The sequence below is a fragment of the Chiloscyllium punctatum genome, chromosome 19 (genome assembly GCF_047496795.1).
Source record: "Chiloscyllium punctatum isolate Juve2018m chromosome 19, sChiPun1.3, whole genome shotgun sequence".
Taxonomy (NCBI): Eukaryota; Metazoa; Chordata; class Chondrichthyes; order Orectolobiformes; family Hemiscylliidae; genus Chiloscyllium; species Chiloscyllium punctatum.
The window spans coordinates 61876124-61902797 of NC_092757.1; the positions used below are offsets into that span (position 1 = coordinate 61876124).

General features: G+C 41.6%; 1 protein-coding gene across 7 annotated transcripts in view; it reads right to left on the minus strand.

Moving 5' to 3' along the window:
* LOC140491403 (peripheral-type benzodiazepine receptor-associated protein 1-like) overlaps positions 1-26674 on the minus strand; it is a 293538-nt gene that overhangs the window by 12549 nt on the left and 254315 nt on the right. For 6 of the 7 annotated variants that reach the window (XM_072589528.1, XM_072589526.1, XM_072589524.1 and 3 more), the window contains 8 exons: positions 21321-21444; positions 19553-19749; positions 16022-16190; positions 13372-13440; positions 13153-13188; positions 11076-11179; positions 3887-3958; positions 1532-1666 (listed from right to left, as the gene is read on the minus strand). In XM_072589528.1, coding sequence (XP_072445629.1) covers positions 1532-1666; positions 3887-3958; positions 11076-11179; positions 13153-13188; positions 13372-13440; positions 16022-16190; positions 19553-19749; positions 21321-21444 — 906 coding nt within the window. The remainder of the gene's footprint in view (positions 1-1531; positions 1667-3886; positions 3959-11075; positions 11180-13152; positions 13189-13371; positions 13441-16021; positions 16191-19552; positions 19750-21320; positions 21445-26674) is intronic. The other variant, XM_072589527.1, reaches the window with a different exon arrangement.

A 26674-nucleotide genomic window follows, 5' to 3' on the forward strand; every position in this document is an offset into this window, starting at 1 on the left:
TTAGTTTTAAAATAATGATGGAAAAGGATAGACCAGATCTAAAAACTGAAGTTCTAAATTGGAGGAAGGCTAATTTTGACGGTATTAGGCAAGAACTTTCAAAAGCTGATTGGGTGTAGATATTCACAGGTAAAGGGACGGCTGGAAAATGGGAAGCCTTCAAAAATGAGATAACGAGAGTCCAGAGAAAGTTTATTCCTGTTAGGGTGAAAGGAAACGTTGGTAGGTATAGGGAATGCTGTATGACTTAAGAAATTGAGGATTTGGTTAAGAAAAGAAGGAAGCATATGTCAGGTATAGACAGGATAGATCGAGTGAATCCTTAGAAGAGTATAAAGGCAGTAGAAGTATACTTAAGAGAGAAATCAGGAGGACAGAAAGGGGACAAAAGATAGCTTTGGCAAACAGAGTTAAGGAGAATCCAAAGGGATTTTACAAATACATTAAGGATAAAAGGGTAACTAGAGAGAGAATAGGGCCACTCAAAGGTCAGCAAGGCGGCCTTTGTGTGGAGCCACAGAAAATGGGGGAGATACTAAATGTGTATTTTGTATCAGTATTTACTGTGGAAAAGGATATGGAAGATATAGACTGTAGGGAAATAGGGGGTGACATCTTGAAAAATGTCCATGTTACAGAGGAGGAAGTGCTGGATGTCTTGAAAAGCATAAAAGTGGATAAATCCCCAGGACCTGATCAGGAGTACCCTAGAACTCTGTGGGAAGCTAGGGAAGTGATTGCTGGGCCTCTCACTGAGATATTTGTATCATTGATAGGTGAGGTGCCGGACAACTGGAGGCTGGCTAACGTGCTGCCACTGTTTAAGAAAGGTGGCAAAGACAAGCCAGAAGCTATAGACCAGTGAGCCTGACGTCAGTGGTGGGCAAGTTGTTGGAGGGAACCCTGAGAGACAGGATGTACATGGATTTGGAAAGGCAAGGACTGATTAGGGATAGTCAACATGGCTTTGTGTACGGGAAATCATGTCTCACAAACCTGACTGAGCTTTTTGAAGAAATAACAAAGAGGATTGATCAGGCTGGAATGGTGGATGTGATCTATCTGGCCTTCAGTAAGGCACCAACGCTGTGTTTGCCATGAAAATGCAACTTCTCCTGGTGTGCATGCTGCAATGCAAAGGACAGTGCCTGACAGCTGCAACAGTGTCTTCAGCAACATCAACTTACAAACCCTCCTTTCTCTCCCCTCTCTTTGGCCAATCTGCACCTCTCCTCTCAGACTATCTATTCCCCATTTCCTCTGTCCTCTCCAGTATGCATTTATTTCTTGTCTTCACTCCTTTCCAAACTTTTCTCCCTCTCCTGACATGCTGTCCAGCCTCACTTTCTCTTCCCAAATGATCTCTCCTCCTTTCCTTACTTTGCTTCAACTACATTTGAGCTGCTAACCCTCCTTTACCTGTGAATTCTTTTGCGCAGAGCCCAGTAGTACTGTTATATATTACATTCAATATTTCACAAAAGAAGTATGTTATTTGTATTTTACATAATACAGGATATACTTGGTGTACCTGTTTTTCTTTGTGCGCTACAGTGGGAGAAAGTCTTGACGTGATATTCCCAGCAGCTGCCTCCACTGTCTCCCCTCCAGGTATCACCTCCAGGAAGTTGGATGGTGCAAGCCCATGCAGTCCATTTAGGTCACCCTAGCATGAGAGAACACAGAAGCCTGTTACATACCACTCAAAACAACTATATTAATCATGTCATCGGAATGGAGGCAAGATTCAAGTGTTTGTGTCAGAGGGGAAACTGAGGAGTAATGCAACCAATCTAATAAACCCCTCAAGTCTTGGCAGCCCAATACGGTTTACATTTTTGTGGTCCTGGTATTTTTGAAAAAGTTGTTTTTAGCTCAGCTTGCTGTTGGATTAATTCAAAATTAAAGCAGTATCAGCAACTTGAGCTTGGGTCTAGGATGGAAATGCTTTACACGGCCTGTAAGGTGCTGGTACACACTACCAGCCCAAAACAACCTCAAGCAATTAAAATTGCTTTGAACATCCCTTTCTCAAAACAGGTTGGCACTGTTAGTCGAACAGTTTCAAACAATGAACAGGACTCAGGTCCCAGGGAACACTTCTTGTCTATTTGACTAGGAAAACCTTCAGTAACAAATAAAAACAAATATTGGTAACGCTCAGCAGAACCGGTAATGTTGGTGGATAGAAACAGAATGAACACTGGAGGTTGATGACCTTTCATCATATAATGGGTTATGAGCAAATGATAAGATCCAGGAAAGGTCTAGGATAGGTCTGAAAGGCTGGAGAGCTTCAGTTACAAAAGTTCATGGCACAAGAAGCAAAGAAATAGACAAGGAAACAAAAGATATGTCCAGGCAAAAGATAAATGGTTGGCTATCATATATTTGAATGCAGAAGTGACTGAATTAAGAAAGAAATTTGAAAACTGAACCAGCAAAAAAGAAATTGGACAAACTGGAGTTTATGCTTTAAAATTATTGAACTCGTTGTTAAGTAAAGAGAGTGCTGAGTTAAAAGATTAGATGCTGTCTCTTATGTGCGTGTGGACTTTCTATAGAAAACTGCAGTGGGCCAGAGATTGATAGATCATTTTAGAGCAAGGTAGAGAATTTAAATGATTGTCACTGGAAGTTCAGGGTCATACTTCTTGATCGACTAGAAGTGGGAGTATGGTCTCCCCAATGTAGGCAACAGTACACTGTCAGTAACGAATGCAGAATACTAAAGGCATGGTGGCTTAGTGGTTAGCACTACTCCTTCACATTGGCGAAAGTAAGGACTGCAAATGCTGGAGTTCAGAGGCAAGATTACATAGTGCTGGAAAAGCACAGCAGGTCACAGTAGGAAAATTGACGTTTCGGGCAGGAGCCCTTCATCAGGAATCCTGATGAAGGGCTCCTGCCCGAAATATCGATTTTCCTGCTCCTCGGATGCTGCCTGACCTGCTGTGCTTTTCCAGCACTACTCTAATCTTGACTACTCACAGTGCCAGGCTCATGGGTTTGATTCCATCTTCAGGCGAATGTCTATGTGGAGTTTACACATTCTCCCCACCTCTGGGTGGGTTCCCTGCTACAATCCAAAGATGTGCATGTTAGGTGGATTGGCCATGCTAAGATGCCCATAGTGTCCAGGGATATAGAGACTAGGTGGGTTAGCCGTGGGAAATGCAGGGTTACAGGGATGGGGGTGAGTATGGGCAGGATGTTGTTTGGAGAGTTGATGTGGACTCAATGAGCTGAAGGCTTGCTCCCACACTGTAGGGATTCTATTGACAAGTAGAATTCTGTTTTGCATAAAATTGCTACAGTCCATGCTGAAATATCCAAGTGTCATTATGCAGGGTTTTCCAGGATTTTGACTGAAAACATGGAAGAGTGATGACATATTTCAAAGCCATAAAGTGATGTAATTTTGAAGAAGAGTGTTTCTATGCAACAGGCGCCCTGTTCTTCCAGGTGGTAGAAGCTGCAGATTTGAAAAATGCTGTCAGCAAAGTCTTGGAAAGGTGCTGCAACACATTGTATAAATTGTACATAATACACTGTACACTATAATAGACTGATGTTGGAGGAAGTGGAATGTTTAAGATGATGGGTGAAGTGCCAAAGCAGCAAACTGCTTTGGCCTAAGTGGTGTTGAGCTTCATGTGTGTTTTGTTTTCGGAGCTGCATATTTCCAGATAAGTGGAGAGAATTCCACTGCATTCCTGACACAAGGCTTGTAGGTGGCAAAGACTTTGGTCTGGGAAGGCAAGTTACCTCGCACAGAAAGTGTGCATCACTGTAAATGGCAGCATGAATGAGAGTTCGGGGCTGACTTTTGAACTGACAGTCTAATGCAGCTAGCATATTGCTTGACACATCTGCCGAGGCTTACGTAATAAAAGCCGTCCTCATCCATGTCCCCGTAAACTGTAATGACGTCACCAGCACTAAATGTCAGCTCAGCCTGTAAGATAAAAATAAGGTTCAGTTTAGGGTTTGAACACTATTGACTGGAGTCCACAATTAAGCAATAAAAATGGAACACTTAGAAAATCACAAAGCAACAAGCAGTGTCAACATGAAAGGGAAATCACATTTGACAAACTCATGAGAGTTCTTTGATCATGTAACAAACAGAGAGGCTAAAGAGGAATAAGCACATCTAGTTTACTTACTTAGATTTCTAAAAGACATTTGATATGATTCCACATATAAAGCGACTACACAAGATAAACATTAAAAATCACAACACTAGGTTATAGTCCAACAGGTTTATTTGGAAGTACAAGCTTTCACAGCACTGCTCCTTCATCAGGTAGCTGTGGAGCAGGGTCATAAGACACAGAATTTGTAGCAAAAGATCCCAGTGTCATGCAACTGAAACAATATATTGAACAAATCTAGATTGCAGTTTGGTCTTTCATCTTTTAGAATGGGTTACAGGTTTCGGTTCATTAATATGTAAATCCCAAATTTTTTTTCCAGTCATATCCTTGAGATAACTTAAGATTTTATAAATAAAAGTGACATCTCAGCTCCTTCTCTACACCTCCAATTCTCGCCTTTAAACAACTGCCGAACCTTAAAGAGACCATTGATCACAGCAAACTTCAGGACAACATTGATCACAACACCGTACAACCCTGTCATGGCAAACATCGCAAGACATGTCAAAGTATCGACATGGATATCAGAGGCTGATAGCCAAGTTCGGTACCCATGTGGATGGCCTCAACCAGGACCTTGGGTCCATGTCACACTACAGGTGACTCCACTACACTAAACACACACACACACCTCTTACATACTCACACAGACCCTCTCTCATACACACATTTTCTTGCAGTCACACACACGTACACCCCCCACCATGCACACACCCTCTCACTGGCTTATACTCAGTCACACTCATGTACTCACTCTACCAAGCATGCACATATGCAAACACACTCTCACACACACTCGCACTCACATGCACAAACTCTCATTCTCACACAGACACACATGCGAGCGCACACACACACACACACATTCTCTCTCCCTCACATGCATGTACACACATATATAAGTCTATGGGGTGAATTTGCATTTTCAGAATTGTAATTGTGGATGCATCCTATTTTGTTCAAAAAGCACACAATCTGCAGGCAGCAAATGCAGGCAGTCAATCCAAGTAACATTTTATAAATTCCTGCTTTGGAAATAGAACCAGTCCGGCTCAAGACTGGAATACAGACAGACTCTAACCTCGCACTTTTAATGCATTGTCTAAGCTGAGATGTATTACCTTTTTTTATAAAACCTTAAGTTATCTCAAGAATGTGACTGGAAAGAAGTTCTGGGATTTATAATATAATGAACCAAGACTTGCAACCCATTTTAAAACATGAAATACTTAACAGCAATCTAGGTCTGTTCAATATATTGTATCAGTTGCATGACACTGTGATCTTTTGCTGTAAATTCTGTGTCTAATGATCCTGCTCCACAGGCACTTGATAAAGGAGCAGTGCTCTGAAAGCTAATGCTTCCAAATAAACCTGTTGGACTATAACATGGCTTTGTGTGATTTCTAACTTTGTCCACCCCAGTCCAACACCGGCACCTCCATAAAGATAAACGTTGGGAGTGATATACTAGTAGAATAGAGAATTAGCTAACCAAAAGCAAACAGATTCAGAATAAACTTGACATTTCCAGGTTAACAAACTGTAACTATTAGAAGGCCATGGGGATCAGTGCTGGGTCATCAATATTATAACCGATATTAAATGTGCTAGACGGGACAAAGTGTTTTAGGATCAAATTTGTTGGTGATGCAAGATTAGCTCATAACAAGCAGTAAAGTGTTAATGATAGGTGAAGTGAATGGACTAAAATTTGGCAGATAGAAAATAATGTGGGAAAATGTGAGGCTATCAATTTGCTGGAAAATATAGAAGACCAGAATACTTCAGTGAAGAGACACAGATAGATACAGTACAGAGTGATCTCCATGTCCTCATAATTGAACCACAAAACAAGCATGTGCAAGTATAGCGTCTACATTAGCCTTTACTGCAAGAGGGATGGAGCACAAAAATCTTGTTACAACAGTACAGGGTGCTGCTGAGGCCACATCAATTCAGTGTTTTTATTCTTATTTTTGGAAGACTGCATGTGCTTTAGAAGCTAATCAGAGACGGTTCATGTGGTGAAGGTGTTGTCTTATAAGGCAAGTTTGAACAAATTGGACTGATACACATTGCAGGTAGAATAAGGGGCAATATCATTAAAACATAAAAGATTCTGTGGGTGCCTGACAGCAGAGGCTGAGAAGAAACTCCCCATTGTGGGAGAAACTAGAACCAGGGGGCAGTGGTTCAGAATAAGGGATCTCCCATTTGAGACAGAAATGGAGGAATTCCTTCTCTAAGAAATGGATAATCTTTGGTATGCTCTCTCTCTCAAGAGTAGAGAGGTTGGGTCATTGAATATATTCAAGGCTGACAGATTTGGGACTCCAAGGTAATGTGGGGCAAGTAGAAAATGAAATTCATGGCACAGTTGGATGAGCTATAATATTACTGAAGGGCAGAGCAAGCTTATAAATATATGAATTAGGAGTGGGAATGGAGAATGTAGCCCCCAAGCCTGCTCTGCCTTTTAATACGATCATGGTTGATCTGATTGAAACCGCAAATCTACAATATCCTTTCATCTCCTTAACAAGAATCGATGCACCCGTCTTAAAAATATTCAAAGACTCTGCTTCCATCACCTTTTTAGGAAGGGAGTTTCAAAAACAAAATTAAGTGAATGGACTAAAATTTGGCAGATAGAAAATAATGTGGGAAAATATGAGGCTATCAATTTGCTGGAAAATATAGAAAACCAGAAAACTTCAGTGAAGAGACACAGATAGATACAGTACAGAGTGATCTCCGTGTCCTCATAATTGAACCACAAAACAAGCACGTGCAAGTATAGCGTCTATGTTAGCCCAATCAGCAAAACAAAATTGCCTAATCTGTACTTTGCTCTATGGCTATGAGTCTTTGCAACTTCTCAGTCTTTTAAATGGGTGACTTCTAATTTTTGAACAGTGACTCCTAATTCTATAATGTCTCATTGGAGGAAACACTGTCCATACATCTACTCTGTCAATATTCTTCAGAATCTTATATGTTTCAATCAAATCAACTCTTACTTTTCTAAACTCCAACAGATAAAAGCCCAGTTTGTTTAACTGCACCTCATAAGACAACCTGGCTATTCCAGTTTAGTGATCTTTGTCTGAACTGCATCTCCTTCCAATTGGAAGGATGTTGTGAAACTTCAAAGGGTTCAGAAAATTACATAATTACATCCTCCTTTGAGTAAAGTGATCAATATTGTGCACAGCATTCCACATGCAATCTCATTATGCCCTACATAACCTCTCCACTTCGGTATTCAATACCCCTTATGATAAATGCTAACATCTTGTTAGCTTTACAAATTACTTGCTGTATCTGAATAGGATTCATGCACGAGGACATCCAGGTACCTTTGCATTTTACTACTCTGCAAACTCACACCATTTAGATAAAATGCTTCTTTTTTATTCTTACAGCCAATAGGGATAACTTCATATTTTCCCAGTTATACTTCACTTGCCATGTCTTTGCCCACTCACATAATCAGTCATACAGCATGGAAACAAACCCTTCAGTCCAACTCATCCATGCTGACCAGATGTCCTAACCCAATCTAGTCCCACCTGCCAGCATTTGGCCCATATCCCTTTAAACCCTTTCCTATTCATATACCTATCCAGATGCCTTTTAAATGCTGTAATTGTACTAGCCTTCACCACTTCCTCTGGAAACTCATTCCATACACGCACAACCCTCTATGTGAAAAAGTTGCCTTTTCGATCCCTTTTAAATCTTTGCTCTCCCTCCCTAAACCTATGCCCTTTAGTTCTGGACCCCCCCATCCCAGGGAAAAGACCTTGTCTATTTACCCTATCCATGCTCCTCATGATTTTATAAACCTCTAGAAGGTCACCCCTCAGCCTCTTCACCCCAGGGAAAACAGCCCCAGCCTGTTCAGCCTCTTCCTGTAACTCAAATCCTCCAACCCTGGCAACATCCTTGTAAATCTTTTCTGAACCCTTTGAAGTTTCACAACATCCTTCCAATTGGAAGGAGACCAGAATTGCACACAATATTCCAACAGTGGCCTAACCAATGTGCTGTACAGCCGCAACATGACCTCCCAACTCCTGTACTCAATACTCTGACCAGTAAAGGAAAGCATACCAAATGTCTTCTTCACTATCCTATCTATCTATGACTCTGCTTTCAAGGAGCTATGAACCTGCACTCCAAGGTCTCTTTGTTCAGCAACACTCTCCAGGACCTTACTATTAAGTGTATAAATCCTGCTCTGATTTGCTTTTCCAAAATGCAGCACCTCACATTTATCTAAATTAAACCCCATCTGCCACTCCTCAGCCAGTTGTTTCATCTGATCAAGATCCCATTGTAATCTGAGGTAACCTTCTTCGCTGTCCACTACACCTCCAATTTTGGAGTCATCTGCAAACTTAATAACTATACCTCCTATGTTCACATCCAAATCATTTATTATAATTCATCAGTATGATTTGTAATCTCTTTGTGTTTTTTTCACAGCTTACTTTGCTACTTACCTTTGCAGGATTAGTAAATTTGGCAACCATACTTTCAGTCTCCTCATCCAAATAATTAATATACGTTGGCAGTGTCCCTACCTCTGAACCAGGAGACCAGGGTTCAAGTTTCTGCTCCAGAGATGCAAAATAATATTTCACAACAGGGTGATGAGAAAATACCTAAAAACAATTGAGGTCCCAGCAAAAATCACTGTGGCACACCACTTGTTATATTTTTGTGAGTGTGGCGCTGGAAAAGCTCAGCAGGTCAGGTTGCATCTGAGGAGCAGGAGAATCAACATTTCGGGCGAAAGCCCTACATCGGGAATGCCTGCTCTTTCCTGACGAAGGGCTTTCGCCTGAAACATCGACTGCCCTGCTCCTTGGATGCTGCCTGACCTGCTGTGCTTTTCCAGCACCACACTCTCAACTCTAATCTCCAGCACCTGCAACCCTCACTTTTGCCTACTTGTAATATCTTACCAACCTGAACAAAAACCCATTTACACCTACTCAGCTTCCTGTTAGACAACTAATCTTCAATCCATGCCAATATGTTACTCCCTACACCTTAAGCTTTCATTTTTCACAAAATCTCTGAAGTGCACCTTGTTAAATGAAGGGTTGAATGGGTGACTCCTGCTTCTATTTTAATCAACTCTCTAAAGCCATCCCTTTGATCGAGCTTATATGGCCTTATGTAGCTTAGTGTCATATATCACTGTGTAATTGCCTTTGTCAAGAGACTGAAAATATTGTACTAAACAGCAATTTCAGTTGTTTTAGAATGGGGGGGGTAACAAGTTAATTTGATTAAAATAGAAAGTGCTGGAGAAACCCAGCAAGTTCCAGCAGCATTTATGGAGTGAGTGACTTTCTGTTTTGATTTCAGATTTCTAGCATCAGCCGTATTTTACTTTGAGCAGTTAGTCAGTTTTTATTGGTTCACCTGGCTGGCTTCAGGAGCAATTTTGACCTGCTTTCTGATACCTCTACAACATTAGGCCCGAGACTGAACTGCTCAGGAAGTGATCTACTCCCATTGCAGGCCTGGGAGTGGCCCCTTGTGGGCTTAGGGACTGATCAAGGGGCTTGCTTTGCTGAGGGGCAGCAATCCCTTTCTCACCCCCTTCAGCCTGGCTGCAGTGTTGTAAAACTACAGGGCAGACTTATTCCTGGTGTGTAGGCTGACAAGTGATTTGTCTTCTGATGGAGGGAGTGTAACAGTCACTGCACCCCTTATCCCCACATCCTTAAAAACAAGCCCGTGACCCAGGATAGCAATGTGGTCTCAATGGTTAGCACTGCTGCCTCACAGCACCAGGGACCCAGATTCGATTCCAGCCTCGGACGACTGTCTGTGTGGAGTTTTCACATTCTCCCAGTGTCTGCGTGGGTTTCCTCCGGGTGCTCCGGTTTCTTCCCACAATCCAAAGATGTGCGGGTCAGGTGAATTGGCCATGCTAAATTACCCATAGTGTTCGGGGATATGGTGGATAGGGGAATTGGTCTGGGTGGGTTACTCTTTGGAGGGTCAGTGTGGACATGTTGGGCTGAAGGTCCTGTTTCCACACTGTAGACCTTCTAAGAAAAATAAACATTCATACTTAGAAGCGAAAGTACTATACACTGAAATGTAATTTTCAATAGGCTGCAACAGGAGAGATGAAAATATATTTTTAATAAGTATTCAATATATGTTCCATTTTGTGATAATTGTACACACTCACTTAAAAAGTCTAAGAAAGCAATAAACGTGACTAGAGGGGACCCAAACTGAAAAGTATTTGTGGTATCTCAAAGCTACTTTCAGATACAAATGAAGACCACACATCTATTCCTTGAACCGTCACATTGGGAAGACTCATCATGTGGAATAACTGCAGAGAAATGCAAGTTACAGTTTGATGCAGGAGAGTTTGGGCATTAGAAATGACTTGTGGAGCAATGACACTAGTAGAATTTCATTAACGGTGAAGAGGTATTTGTTGACATTTGTGTACATATGTTCTAAGGTTACCAAATGAAAATACAAATGGCTATAGAAACACACACAAAGACTTTTCACAGAAAACTGATCTCTGTTCACTCATTCGTTAATAGAAGATTACAATCTGGAACTCGCTAGGCAAAGATTACTGAATTAACATGCACCCTGCGATTTTAGCAGAATTTTGTAGTTGGGTGGACTATGTCACTTCTTTTTATGACTACAGTGTTTTGTTTCACATGTGTATTTAATATTACATAGAACACCACATTGAGCCTTACTCTGTGAGTTGGACCAACAATCCCTACCATTGATGCCCTGTGCAGAACTAAGTTAGATTTGGAGGTGATGAGGAAGACAGGCCACTATTGTTGATTTGAATTAGTAACCAGCTGTCAACAATATAACGAGAGCTGATCAGATGCAGCACACCTCAATATCCACGTTAGGAGAGCTTTCCCTGGGATCATAGTCAAAGACAGCCACCATTCTTCTCATTGGCAATTTCTGTTGTTCACTGCCAGGCCGACTCCGCTCTGCAAAAGAAAGGGACGCTACTGGTGAACATCTTAAAGGGTAGATTTGTAATTGTAGAAGTCATCAAAATTCAAATTAAACAAGGAGAGATGATTCAAAGTAACTTCCACTTTGAAAGTGCATACGATATAGAAAGTGATTCAAAAATCCCTCACTGAGAATATACTGCAATGTTATAACTTTTATATTTTTTATGTGCTTTGAATAAGAGTTCTTTTGATCTCCCTTACTGAAAATGCATGCTTTCAAGAGTGCTTTTGTTGTGCCTCCTACATTGTTAATTTATAAAACAAAGTATACAACAAGAAGCATGTTATACAGCAAGGAGGGTGAACTCACTGTAATTACATTTCAAACAGTAATCTGGTTTCTAACCACTTAACAAACAAATAAACAGAAACCCAGATCTTGCGCTAGGAAGATAGTCATTGTAGTAATAATGGTTGGAATTGCATATGAGGACCCAGTGAACATCCAATGCCGCTGGTTCTGCAGAAACAGCTCAGGATGTCGAAACCTCTGATGAGCAATTACCTGATGCCTAGAATTTTCTGAAAAAGTACATAATTCTGAGTTAAGGACAGACTTTGGAGGGTTTGTATTAATTTACTTGAGCAGTTAACCAGGAAAAAGTAAAGGAATTAAAACCTGCTGTGGATTCTGGCTAACTATAAAACTGAGCTGCACCCTCTAACAACCCTCATGGACAGCCAACACCTTACACACTGATACCAACCTGTGATTTACTCCTCCCCCCTCACATCAATATCCCCCAAGAACTCCTCACAGACACTCAGACCCTGCACCACCACCTTCCCAACATCCCACCTCAACTAACATCCCCAAAGCTTCAGCTTGACTTCCATCACCGTGACTCCCTTCATTTACTTGACCTGTCATCCCCCAATCCCAAGACCCAATGCCTGACTCTCACTCCTGGACAACATTCAAACTCGGGCTAATAAGTGGCAAAGAAGATGCATGCCATACAAATGCCAGGCAATGATCATCTACAACAAGAGAGAATCTAACTTTGATCCCTTCACATTGAATGACATCACCATAGTTGAATCTCCCAGTATCAACATGGACTACCATTAGTCAAAAATTGAACTGTACTAGCCACATAAATACTGATGCTATAAAAGCAGGTCAGAGATTAAGAATCCTGCAGCAAGTAACTCACCTCCTGCCTCCCCAAAGCCTGTTCCCCATCTACAAGGTACAAGTTAGGATTGTGATGTAATACTCCCCCTTGCCTGGATGAGGATAGCTCCAACAATATTCAATGAACGTGACACCATCCTCGATAAAGCAGCTGCCTTGACTAGTTCCATATCCACAAAGACTGTCTCCTTCCACTTCTGCACATTGTCACAACTGAGTGTACCATCTACAAGATGCACTGCAGAAATTCACCAAAGCTTCTTCAACAGTGCTTCCATATCAAACACTAAACTATCCAAAAGGACAGGGGCAGTTACATCACCACTTGCAAGTTCCCCCCAAGCCGCTCACCATCCTGACTTTTACCGCCATTCCTTCAATGTTGTTGGGTCAATGTCCTACACCGAATGGATTCCAGCCATTCACAAAGGCAGCTCTCCACCACTTGCTCATGGGAAATTAGGGGGAAATGGCAATAAATGCTGGCTCGGCAGGCTTTGTCCACATCCCATGAATGAATAAAAATCAAGCTTGAGCTATTTAATTACAGCTGAAACTGGCATAAAGGATTGTTAATAAACCTCATGATCCTGTTTCGATCACGACAGTTATTTATAGTGCTTAAACATTCAAATAAAAATGGGAAGTCCTAAGGAATGCTCAATATAATTATTGTATAAGTTTTCAAACAAAAATCCACAAGGGAACATTAAATGCAATACTTCTACAACAAAGCTGCTGCCAATGAATTGAACTTTCTCTGAACACAATTTAATTATCTATGAAGAAATAACAAGAAGCTGACCTTGTTTTCGAGTGTCCTCCCACTTGTTGGACTGCACTGAAAGATCAAGGATAAGTTTGTTCGATATTTGTTTTAATACAGGTCCTGCTCCATACACATTTGCACACACTAAGTACTGAGATATTAGACAACGAATGGGAAGCAGCAAGTCAAACACTGACACAGATGTTTTCAATGGAAAAAAAAGCAACACAAAGGTAAGCATGAAGTGAGACAGACCTTTTTTGGATCGCCTTGGTTTCGGAGGAGGCGCAGTGCGGCGTGGCGGTTGAGAGAGCATGTGGCTGCCTTCATACAGCAAAGGACGAGAGAAAAAAAAAGAGGAAATAAAGCAGCACACAGGAAGCTGAGACAGACAGAGCAGAATCTCGTTAGGTTAGTAAATCAGAGGGTCTAGCCAGTGCTGGGCCATTACCAATGATTGAATCAAGTTTATTTAATGTGCTGTGTACCTACCTCACTACTGAGGCCTGTGGAAACAAAGGAAACATTGGGGCACAGTGATGTTTGGGGAACACTGCGATTCCAAGAGCTGTAAGCTCCAGCTTTGGACCACAAATTGTTTTGCTTTCCAAACAGCACTGTACTGTACTTGTATTTTCCATACACATCATATATTCCATACACATTATGTGATATTGTGTTGAATTGCCCAAATTATCAGTGTGGACTTCTACAAATGTCTGAAGGTACAAGCAGGACATTCAAAATCTTTTCCAAATAAAATTAGATTTTTATATCTACTTTGGCATCTCATGTGTAGAGCTTATCATAATTACATTGCTTTTAAATAGTCAGATTTCCTATAATTTTTATTAGCAATACAGCCAGTATCTGAACTCCAAACCTAATAAGACATTTTGCCTTAGACCTAAGCTGTTCTCTATCCCCACCCATCCTAACTTTGTCCCCTTTATTACTTCCAGTCACATCTACAATTATACTAAAGCTACAGAATATAAACCAGCCCCTGCATCTCCTTATCTCTGCCTTTTCCTACTGTAATTGCCTCTTTACACTCTACTGTCATAGACTTCAAATTCTTTCTTCCATAGGCAATTTGATGATTGTTAACTTTAACTAATGTAAAAGTTTTGCTTGTTAAGAGTGCCACGGAAACAGCACATGGATATATTTAATTTATGGACCCAAACCAGTAACCGATACACTGTGTACTGTATGAACCGCTTACACAAATATAAAGATGACTGGCCTGGGAAACTGAGGAAGGAATGCATTTATAGAGTCATAGAGATGTACATCATAGAAACAGACCCTTCGGTTTGACTCATCCATGCTGATCAGATATCCTAACTTAATCCAGTCCAATTTGCCAGCACCCGGCCCATATCCCTCTAAACCCTTCCTATTCATGTACCCATCCAGATGCCTTTTAAGTATTGCAATTGTACCAGCCTCCATCACTTCACTTCCGCTAGCAGCTCATTCCATAAATGGTTTACATATGTGAAAAAGTTGCCCCTTTGGTTCCTTGTAAAATTTTCAGCTCTCACCCTAAACCTATGCCCTCTAGTTCTGGACTCCCCATCCCAGGGGACAGACCTTGACTACTTACCTTATCCATGCCCCTCATGATTTTATAAACCTCTATAAGGTCACCTCTCAATCTCTGACGCTCCAGGGAAAACAGACCCAGCCATTTCAACCTCTCTCTGTACCTCAAATTTGAAAAGCCTTCAATTTACAGTTCTATTTTAGAAAGCATAGAAAGTAATTACAGTGACGATGCAATGCTGGCTAATTTCCTCATGATTTTAACCTGAACCCAGATATAGCTGCCAGCATCAGCATTGTCCTCGCCCTGGTCAGGTTCAACCCACTTTTTTTTTCATTATAGTGTCGACTGCAGAAAAGTGGTCATTAACACGTGATAAGGATGCAAGAGGTTACATCTCTGAAGCTGTCAAGCTCGCTGCAAAGTAGAACATAGCTCTTAAGTTCCAGAACAAGATTCTCATGAAGGGTGAAAATAATTTCAGCATTTCTAGCTGGGACTTGGAACTTCACTATAAGACTGGTCTCAAGTCAGCTCCATTATGGAACTCCAGACCAAGAGGTGTAAATCGGACACACACAATGTGCTGATGTCAAGTTCTCCCTTTATCTACATGGATTAGCACATTCAAGATGAGCGTCTGTTACAGCAAGCAAATCATTCATTGAGCCACTCAGGTTTTGGTTATTATAAATTGCTGACATCCCCATACTACAGCAGTAGAACTGGATTTCATGACAGTGCCAATGAATATAATCTGACAAAGCACCAGCACCCACAGCAGACCAATAGGTCTGATTACTTAAGGCCAGATAAGACCTGAATTTAAGGCAGGTTGACACCACATTTTAAGCTTGGGATCCAGAAAAATTCCATGTTCAATTTGCCCATTGCCATCTGTCCAACATACATTACCATGAGTTATTTGAGAGCAGCAATTGATGATGTTGTACCAAAGTGATGTGATAGGTTTCAGCATTGACATGCTCAGCTACAAATTGTTGGTAAATTTACTCATGACGAGCATTTGTTAAGAGACAGATACAAATGCCTTTCCTGTTCCAAGCAGTGTCAAAACCTGCCTCCTTCACACTTCACCAAACAAATCTTGCTCCCTTCCTAAGTGCAACGAATTTAAATAATCTTCTCTGCTTTCCAGGCAAAAATTGACTTGTTTCTAACTCCGATTAACAATTCTTTGCAGCATTAGAAAAACATATCAAAAATGCCCTCGCGTGTGAACTGTTCGCTTAGCTAATTGCTCAATATGTGACATTATTTCTTGAAAACATTCCACATGAAAACAGAATACAATTGTTACAAACTATGCAATCTGTGCAATGCACCACTCACCCAGCTTCTCCATGGACATACTGGGAGCCAGATAACCTCTCTGTAATAGCTGCTCCACTATTCCATCATCATCCACCTGGATTTCAGAGACCATGTTGCATGGCACATAACCAGTCTGCCCATTGGCTTCTCCACGGTAAAACCCATCAGCATCTTTATCACCAAATACCTGCAATGAGATTATTTGGACTCTTTCACTCTGACCTTCAGTTTATACAGATACTCAGGTTCCTAGCTCAGTCTCATTTCGGTCTTCACACCCACTGATGAACATACATCCCACAGGCTATCCCCACATGGAAGAGAAGTTGCCAGCCACAATGTTCCTAACATCATTTCAAGAGGGAATTAATATAGGCTTAAATATAACAACAGTTGACTGTCCATGCATCTGCTCCTTTGATGTACCCTCATCAAGGAGGTGTCAGGTGACTCCAGCATGCTGTGCGCTTGGAGATGCGATCAGCTGAGAGAATTGCATAAGTTAACAATCTTTGACACTGCATTTTGATAAATGATTTATTTACTGAAAATTCCTTCCACAATGCATTAAAAAAGATCAATCAAACAGTAGACAAAGTGGTCAGATTATTCTTCGATCATAAGAAATCTGGATTAGGAGTTCATTCAAATTGATGTAAGCAACAAAGTGACATTGAAAAAAAATGGTACAAACAATTGACAATCCTTCAGACCTGATGGTTTCCACTGATGTTTAAAAGAAAGTGAATAAATTACAATACTTTATCAAAAGCTTTTTGCACCTGTCTCAATTAAGGAAGTGTTTCTTTAGATTGCAAAACTGCAACTGTAACTCCATTGTTTAAGAATATTGAAAGTAAGGGAAACAAGGAAATTCTGAATCTGTTAATCTTACAACTACTGAGGGGAAATGACTGGAATCTATAATTAGGGACAGATTGACTGAGAATTTAGAGAAATCTGAGCTGCTTAAAGGTAGCCAATATGGATTTGTAAAGGACAGATCGTACTTAATTGAATTTTTGGGAAAGTAATCAAAGTAGTATACACGGAAATGTCTATGGATCGGGTTTATATAAATTGCCAGAAGACATTTGATAAGGTTTCATCTAAGATGTTGGGAGGTGAAATTAAAATTAATGAAGCTGAAGGTAAATTATCGACCTGATTAGACAGAAGGTAAAAAATAAAGTTGCCATAGTCCCAGAGAAGTGGAGGGCTGCTCTCTCATAGGATAGAAATGACCGGTGATGAGTTTAATCTGAGGGTCACCACACCTCAGGTGAGGGGTCACATTGAGAAGACGGCACCTTCATAGCAACCTCAGCTAGTACAGGAACTGAAGCTATGCTGTTGGTGTCATTGTGAATCACAGACTAGCCATCCAGCCAACTGGGTATATCTAGGAACAGTGACTGTCCCACATTGAGAAAAATTAGGGGTCCAGGAACACATCACTAAATTTGGTTGACAGGCGTGATAAAAATTATAAACGTTGAAGAAATGCTAACATTTATTAACTGGACCTACAACACAAGAGAAGGAAGTTTTAAGGCAACTTGGTTAGACCAGAGTGAGACCAACAAACTACTGTGCTGGGCGCAGCAACTCTGACTCACCAGATTGTTACCAGGATTCCCCAAGGGTTAAATTATGGGACACAATTACATATGCTAAGTGAGTGTTCCTTAGAATACCAATCATTAAGGTCCAGTTTCATGACTGTTTTTGAATTTTGCAATATATTGATAGAATAGATATAGAGAAACATTTCTGTTCGGAGTGACTATAATGGGTAAGGTGCCACACATATTCCTTTAAGGTTTTACAGGACACTTGAGCCAGACAGCAGCAGTAGTAATAGGAATGTGGTTTAGAAGGAGATCCCTATCCCTTCCCGAATGTATGAAAGACTGATACGTTTTTCCAACACAAGGCTTTAACAGCTTTCTATCACACTATTCATCCCATTCGTATTCATTTCATGCTTCACTTGCAGTTTAATATTAATGCATTGTCTCTTTACATCAATGATTTGTAAAAGTAGCTTTTCACCATGCACACCTATGTGTAGGGTCTATCAGAAATCAGAGATAAAACAAAATTGGCCAGATATTCCAATGGCCAAATGGTTATTCCAGCAGCATAGATGGGAGTTGCATGTCAGGATTATATGGAATCTCTGATGAAGCAAACTTTGAAATTATTGCCTAGGAAATTGAAGATTCCAGTGGGCAGCGCACCCCCCCCCCCACCCCCCCACCCCTTGCCAGGAACCCTCCAAAGGTATCCATGTAAAGTGAAGACTTAATTAATATCTTCCCAGGAAAAGTTAGACAATTTAAAGCCAATGTAATTCCTGGGGAATTATTAAACTAATTCCCCAACTCACTGTTAGCCATCCCAATCTCAAAAATTCCACTCCTCCACATAACAACTTCCCCCCCTTCCCTTGGCACCAGACCCACCATCCCACTCACTGCATCATGAACCGATAGCACCACCCCACTCCCACCACTGCTGGACCCAACACCTCATCCCTTGACCTAAGATTCAAAAGCCTCTTCCTCTGAAGGACATAACCCCCCCTCCCCCAACCTAGCCCTTGCCAGACACAACTCCCCTCGATCCCAGAGTTCCAACAGCCCCCTGTTCTGACAGACACAACTCCCCTCTTCGTTGGCAGACACAACATCCCCTCTTCTCACCAGATCAGAAACACCCCACTCACCCTGATCTACCTAAATACTCCATTATTTACCTGATTCTCTGCCCACCTTGTGTCCTAACTCCAGATTCACTTTAGATATTTACCATTTCACAGGAACTGTCACCGGGGCTGTTAATGCTTCAGGATATTTAAATCACAAAATACAACAACTACTGGCATGAAAAATGGGGCATGATTAGACTTTCACAGCCATCCTGCACTGCAAGGCAGCTATTAGCTATTAGTCTGCTTTGTATTTCTGAAGGAACTGTGATTGAAAACTCCAGCAGAAAGCTTAGGCAGCTCAACCATCACCTGCTCAAGGGCAGCTAGGGACAGGCAATGAATGCTGACCCAACCACAGATGCCCATGTCCCAGGAATGGATAAAGACATGCAGAGCTCTGTCTTAATGGAAAGAAGTAGGAGCAGAGTGGCAATCTGACTGTGATCATTATTTCTCAGAAATTCCAGCCCATTATCTGGTAGGAATTCAGAAAGCTTGTCATTTCAAATAAACCTGTTGGACTGTAACCCGGTGTCATGTGACTTCTGACATTGTCCACCCCAGTCCAACACCGGCACCTCCAAATAATGGCGACCATTGACACTTAAAAAGACGAATTCAGAGGAAGTTCCTCATCATAGAAAGCTGCTTGCCTTGTCAGGGTGTATCAACCAGGATCCTATTCATCACAAGTGAAACACTTATGCAGTCAGATTGGCTGTTAAGGACTAAACAACAGGTTTATGAACTCTCCCCACATTTAGTTAGACATTGTAGCTTTTCATTCTCAGGATTACCATCTTTCACATGTACTATAGATGCTGCACACTCACCTTAAGGATCTGACCCTCTTTGAATGCCAACTCCTCTTCTGCAGCATCTGGGTTTGGTGACATTGTCGCAGGTTCATAATCAAACAGAGCCACGAAAATGCGAACAAGACCGCTATCTATTGCCCCTTTTGTGCTTCTCTCGTTGTATCCATCCAAGATTGGAGTCTCTCGACTTCGAGAACTCTCTACTGATGAAGCTGAAATCAAAAGATCAATTGAAGAATATCAGGCTTGTTCGCATTACTTTGAGATTCAGAATGAAAACACATCGAGCAATTTAGCTATTGCAAACAATATTTCAGGCATGCACACACAGTTATGGCAGAGACCAGAAATTGTTGCTTTTCTAAATACAAGAATTGTCAAATACTGATATTTACAATAAGAATGAAGCTACTGCATCTTGACTTAGATATAAGTTATCATTATGAGAAGGTCAGTTGCCTGGAAATCTGGTTTGTGGTGCAGTGATGCCAACAGCATGGGTTCAATTCCCATACTGGCTGAGGTCACTCAGATGATGGCCCCTGAGGTCTCAAGAAAGGTCATCTAACCTTGTCACTCACGTAAGGTGTGATGATGGCCATCAGGTGAAACCTACCACTAGTCTTCTCTCTCTCTCTCTCTCTATAAGAGAACAATCTCTAAGACTTTTGTCATTTTAATTTCGCTTCACTTCAAAAGACACTTAGGTAAATACATAACCAGGAAAAGTTTGGAGAGATATGGGCCTGGAGCAAACAGGTGGGATTAGTTTAGCTTGGAACTATATTTGCATGGACTTGACGGACCGAAGGGTCTGTTTCCAAGCTGTATGACTCTATAACTCTATGGTGTCATTTTACCATTGTTACAAAGCAATATCTGGAAGTCCCAAGCAGTGGACTACAGAGACTCAGTGTACACCTGCCACTGCTTGTTCAAGATAATTAAAAATGGACCCTAGCTACAGCCTCTCCAAAGACCAAATAAAGTAACAAAAACAGTTTGTTATATCTACACATGACTTCTGTTTCTAATGTAAACATCTTTACCAATCATCCTGTAATCTCCTCTATTCCATCAAATACAAGGACCATTTTATTTGAAGTAGCTCTTTGCATTTCTATTTCCTCAGACCAGACAGCATCTCAGTGAAATAAAAACAGAAGATGGTGGAAGTATTCAACTGATATGACAGCACTTGTGGAGAAAGAAACAGTTAACATTTCAAGTCTGCATCTTTTCATCAGAATAAATATCCCAGACTTGAATCATTAACTCTTATTTCTTACCACACCAATGCTATCAAACTTGCTGAGATTTTCTGTTTTTATTTGAAATTTCCAGCATTGGCAGACTTTTGCTTTTACTAAATCGTGATGCATCCTCTCCATTGCTTCAGCATCAATCGTACAATTGTAGATCTCAAAGCTGCACACAATGCTCATCATTGGTCAACATACTAAGCCTTTATACAAATTCATACTACATCCTGAATTTTATATCCAATGCTGCATTTGATCAAAATCCAATCATGAAATGATGGAGGTATTGAGCATGTGAGCAACTGTGGGGAGGTAATGCTGGACTGGATTTAATCAGCATGATATCTCAAATGTTGAAATTTGGCCTGAGGTCCACAAAAAAAGCTCTACAATAAAAAGCACCACCAACAATGGCAGCAGGAAAGAACATTATAATAGGTAAATAAAATGCAATGCTGGTCAGTTTCTGTTTATTTTTGAGATTCTGGAAGCTGCTGCAGTTGGTGAGTGTTGATACTGACCTTTAGAAGAGGACAGTTCTCCTCTGCGAAGCTTCAGAGACGGGCTATCCTTGAGATGTACACCTCGTATTGCAGGTGAGTCAGGTAGCCCATGGGATACAGAGTCTGTGTTTACTGTAAAGCCCTGAAAACCAGATAATAAAGGCAGATTGAAGCAAGAGGATCTGAGAAGTAATAGATTTGAGCATATATGTAACTCCACCAGGTTATACTCCATCTTCAAACACTCATCCTGCACACTCCAGCCCTCAAGCAAACTCACCAATATCACACAAGGTATACTCTCACTCCAATCTCTCACATACAGTATCACTCACGCATCAGTACTGTACATACCAATAGACTCACTGTAATTTCTCACACAATGTTGCCTGCAGAACTCTTTTACACCAGTAAACTCAATAGCCAGTGGCAGATTATGAATTGATTCTACACAGAATGACTGCTTGCTGTAAACATTTGTTATCTTTAATGTAAGGCCTACAATGATCTTCATTTGTATAGTGAGCTTTCAATGTTGGCATGTTGCAAATACTATACAGTGCTGCATCACTGACAAGCACTGTGCTTGTTGGCATAGAGTGGTTATATCCTAGAGACAGCCGAGATGGTTCTGGGTAATGTGCACTTCTGGTAGAATTTTCTTTCCCTGGTAGTCATTTGAAAATTCAGTTCAATTTTTACACACCTTTGTAAGTTACGCAACAGTAGTATGGTGATCTCGTTCAAAAATTAAGTTTAATGGGTACACTGGCCTCCCAAAGGGGACAAAAGAAGAACGTGAGGACTGCAAATGCTGATGATCAGAGTTGAAAAGCGTGGTGCTGGAAGAGCACAGCCAGTCAGGCAGCATCCGAGAAGAAGGAGAGTTGACGTTTCGAGCATAAGCCCTTCTGTTTCCTGATGAGGCGCTTATGCTCGAAACGTCGACTCTCGTCCTTCTTGGATGCTGCCTTCCCGGCTGTGCTTTTCCAGCACCACACTTTTCGACTCCCAAAGAGGACAGAAGTATTAGAACAGCACAGACTAAACAAGACTTAATAGGAGATTGCAAAAAACTCTAGCTCTGGATCGACAGAGCTTTCCATACGGAACACATGGAAAAGCTAACCTTTCTTACTCCTGCCATTGACCTGAGACAAAGTTTACCTTCATCATTACAAGGGGCTGGGATTCTCCATTATGATCATAAATCCCGTATGTTCACTTTTCCTCATGATTATTGGTCACTCCTGTTCTCAATCAGTGGTATGTAAAGCTTATATAAAGTCATAAAGTCATACAGCTTTCAAACAGACTCTATCTCACATTCATCGCTAAAGGCTACACATTCAGCTCTGGTACATAGTGGTGGGATTTTTGAATAAACGTGGAAGTTGTACATCTGAATTGAAACCCATAAACACTGTTTACTTACTGTTACAAATTTACGTCCATAAAGTATTGGTGGAACTTTCTCACTCCAAAGATAACCGCTAAACCTTCCTTCTCTATCTGAGCGTATTTGCGTTCAGCATCAGTCAAACTCCAGGAAGCATACACTCTTGGCCGTTCCTCTGCACCAGGCCAACACTACCCCGATACTGTACAGGGAGGCATCGCGTGTCAGCAACACCACTCGCTTGGGATTACAGTGGACCAACACCTTAGATGATGATAGGTTTTTTTTTTTAACTTCCCTAAAGGCTACTTCTTGGTCATTTGTGGCCATTTCCAAGGCCGATCCTTTTCTCGATAGGTGTAAGGGTGCCAAGATGGAGGCCAGGTTACATATGAATTTTCCATAATAATTCACCAACCCAAGGAAAGACCAAACCTCTGGTGCAACGTGGGAGCTGGGACACCTTTGATCACCCTCATTCTTTCATCCAACAGGTGTAGCCCAGTCTTGTCAACTCTGTAGTTTAGGTAGGTCACTTGGAATGCCTGGAACAAAAATGTTTCCTTCTAAGGCAAACGCCCGCCTTGGAGAAACATTTAAGCACTATGTCCAAGTTGTCCAAATGCTGTTTATTGGTCCTTCCAATTATTCGCACATCATCCAAATAAATAGCTTGTGGGATACATCTTGTCAAATGTTCGTCATTGTCCATTGAAAAAGGGCACAGATTGATGATACCCTAAGTGGCAGTTTTGTATATTGGTACAAACCCTTATGCATATTAATTGAGGCATCCATCTGCGACTCCTCATCTAGGTGCAACTGTAGGCAGGCATGGCTCATGTCCAGTTTCGTGAAGGACAGCTCCCGCCCCCCCCCCCCCACCTCTTGCATATACGTTCTGTTTTCATGTGATCGTGTAATGATCCAGCTGTGAGAAGTGGTTTACCTTAGGTTTAAAATCTCCACAAAGGGGAACAAAACCATCAGGCTTCATAATCGTTATGACCAGTGCTGCTCATTTGGCTAACAGTGGTGGTTTTATGATTTCTTCATTTTCTAGCCTCCTGATTTCTGCCTCCACTTTAGCCCATAAGGCAAATGGTGCTGAGCAGGCCTTGCCTTGGCTCCTTTGATAATCACAGAGTCATAGAGTCATAGAGATGTACAGCATGGAAACAGGCTCTTTGGTCCAACCTGTCCATGTTGACCAGATATCCCAACCCAATCTAGTCCCACCTGCCAGCACCAAGCCCACATCCCTCCAAACCCTTCCAATTCATATACCCATCCAAATGCCTCTTAAATGCTGCAATTGTACCAGCCTCCACCACATCCTCTGGCAGCTCATTCCATACACGTTGAGCCTTAGGTCTCTTTTATATCTTTCCCCTCTCACCCTAAATCTATGCCCTCTAGTTCTCGACTCCCCAACCCCAGGGAAAAGACTTTACCTATTTATCCTATCTATGCCCCTCATAATTTTGTAAACCTCTATAAGGTCACCCCTCAGCCTCCGATGCTCCAGGGAAAACAGCCCCAGACTGTTCAGCTTCTCCCTATAGCTCCAATCCTTCAACCCTGGCAACATCCTCATAAACCTTTTCTGAACCCTTTCAAGCTTCTCAACATCTTTCCGAAGGAAGGAAACCAGAATTGCACGCAATATTCCAACAGTGACCTAACTAATGTCCTGTACAGCCACAACATGACCTCCCAGCTCCTGTACTCAATACTCTGACCAATAAAGGAAAGCATACCAAAAGCCTTCTTCACTATCCTATCTACCTATGACTCCACTTTCAATGAGCTATGAACCTGCGCTCTAAGGTCTCTTTGTTCAGCAACACTCCCTAGGACCTTACCATTAAGTGTGTAAGCCTTGCTAAGACTTGCTTTCCCAAAATGCAGCACCTCACATTTATCTAAATTAAACTCCATCTGCCACTCCTCAGTCCATTAGCCCATCTGATCAAGAGCCCATTATAATCTGAGGTAACCTTTTTCACTGTCCATTACACCTCCAACTTTGGTGTCATCTGCAAACTTACTAACTATACCTCTTATGCTCACATCCAAATCATTCATATAAATGATGAAAAGTAGTAGATTAGATTAGATTAGATTAGATTACTTACAGTGTGGAAACAGGCCCTTCGGCCCAACAAGTCCACACCGCCCCGCCGAAGCGTAACCCACCCATACCCCTACATCTACATTTACCCCTTACCTAACACTATGGGCAATTTAGCATGGCCAATTCACCTGGCTTGCACATCTTTGGACTGTGGGAGGAAACCGGAGCACCCGGAGGAAACCCACGCAGACATGGGGAGAACGTGCAAACTCCACACAGTCAGTCGCCTGAGGCGGGAATTGAACCCCGGTCTCAGGCGATGTGAGGCAGCAGTGCTAACCACTGTGCCACCGTGCCACCCAGCACCGATCCTTGAGGCACTGCACTGGTCATAGGCCTTTAGACTGAAAAACAACCCTCCACTACTACCCTCTGTCTTCTACCTTTGAGCCAATTCTCTATCCAAACAGCTAGTTCTCCCTGTATTCCATGAGGTCTAACCGTGCTCACCAGTCTCCCATGGGAAACCTTGTCAAACGCCTCACTGAAGTCCAAATAGATCATGTCCACCACTCTGTCCTCATCAATCCTCTTTGTTACTTCTTCAAAAATCTCAATCAAGTTTGTGAGACATGATTTCTCACACACAAAGCCACGTTGACTATCCCTAATCAGTCCTTACCTTTCCAAATATATGTATGTCCTGTCCTTCAGGATTCCCTCCAAAAACTTGCCCACCACCGTCATCAGGCTCACTGGTCTATAGTTCCCTGGCTTGTCCTTACCACCTTTTTTAAATAGCGGCACCATGTCCGTTAACCTCCAGTCTACCAGCAACTCACCTGTGACTATTGATGTTACTGATGCTCAGCATGGAGCCCAGCAATCACTTCTCTAGCTTCCCACAGTGTTCTAGGGTACACCTGATCAGGTCCTGGAGATTTATCCATTTTTATGTGTTTCAAGACATCCAGCACTTCCTCCTCTGTATTATGGACATTTTTCAAGATGTTACCATCTATTTCGCTACAGTCTATATCCTGCATGTCCTTTTCCATAGTAAATACTGATGCAAAATACTCATTTAGTATCTCCCCTATCTCCTGCAGCTCCACATAAAGGCCATCTTGCTGATCTTTGAGGGCCCTATTCTCTCCCTAGTTACCCTTTGTCCTTAATGTATTTGTAAACACCTTTGGATTCTCCTTAACTCTATTTGCCAAAGCTATCTCATGTCCCCTTTTTGCCCTCCTGATTTCCCTCTTAAGTATACTCCTACTGCCTTTACATTCTTCTAAGGATTCACTCGATCTATATCGTCAATATCTGACATATGCTTCCTCGTTTTCTTAACCAAACCCGCAATTTGTTTCCTCATCCAGCATTCCCTATACCTACCAGACTTTCCTTTCATCCAACAGGAATATACTGTCTCTGGACTGTCATTATCTCATTTCAGAAGGCTTCCAGTTTTCCAGCCGTCCCTTTACCAACAAACATCTGCCACCAATCAGCTTTTGAAAGCTCTTGCTGAATACCGTCAAAATTAACCTTCCTCCAATTTAGAACTTCAACTTTTAGATCAGGCCCATCCTTGTCCATCACTATTTTAAAAGAAATAGAATTGGTTGCTGGCCCCAAAGTGCTCTCCCACTGATATCCCAGTCACCTGTCCTGCATCTAAACCCTTAACACTTGCATTTGTATCATGGAACATTAAGCTGCCAGTCCTGTCCATCCTTGAGCCATGTTTCTAGAATTGCTATGATATCCCAGTCCCATGTTCCAAACCATGCCCTGAGTTCATCTGTCTTCCCTGTTAGGCCTCTAGCATTGAAATAAATGCAGTTTAATTTTTCAGTCCTACCTTGTCCCTGCCTGCCCTGACTGTTTGAT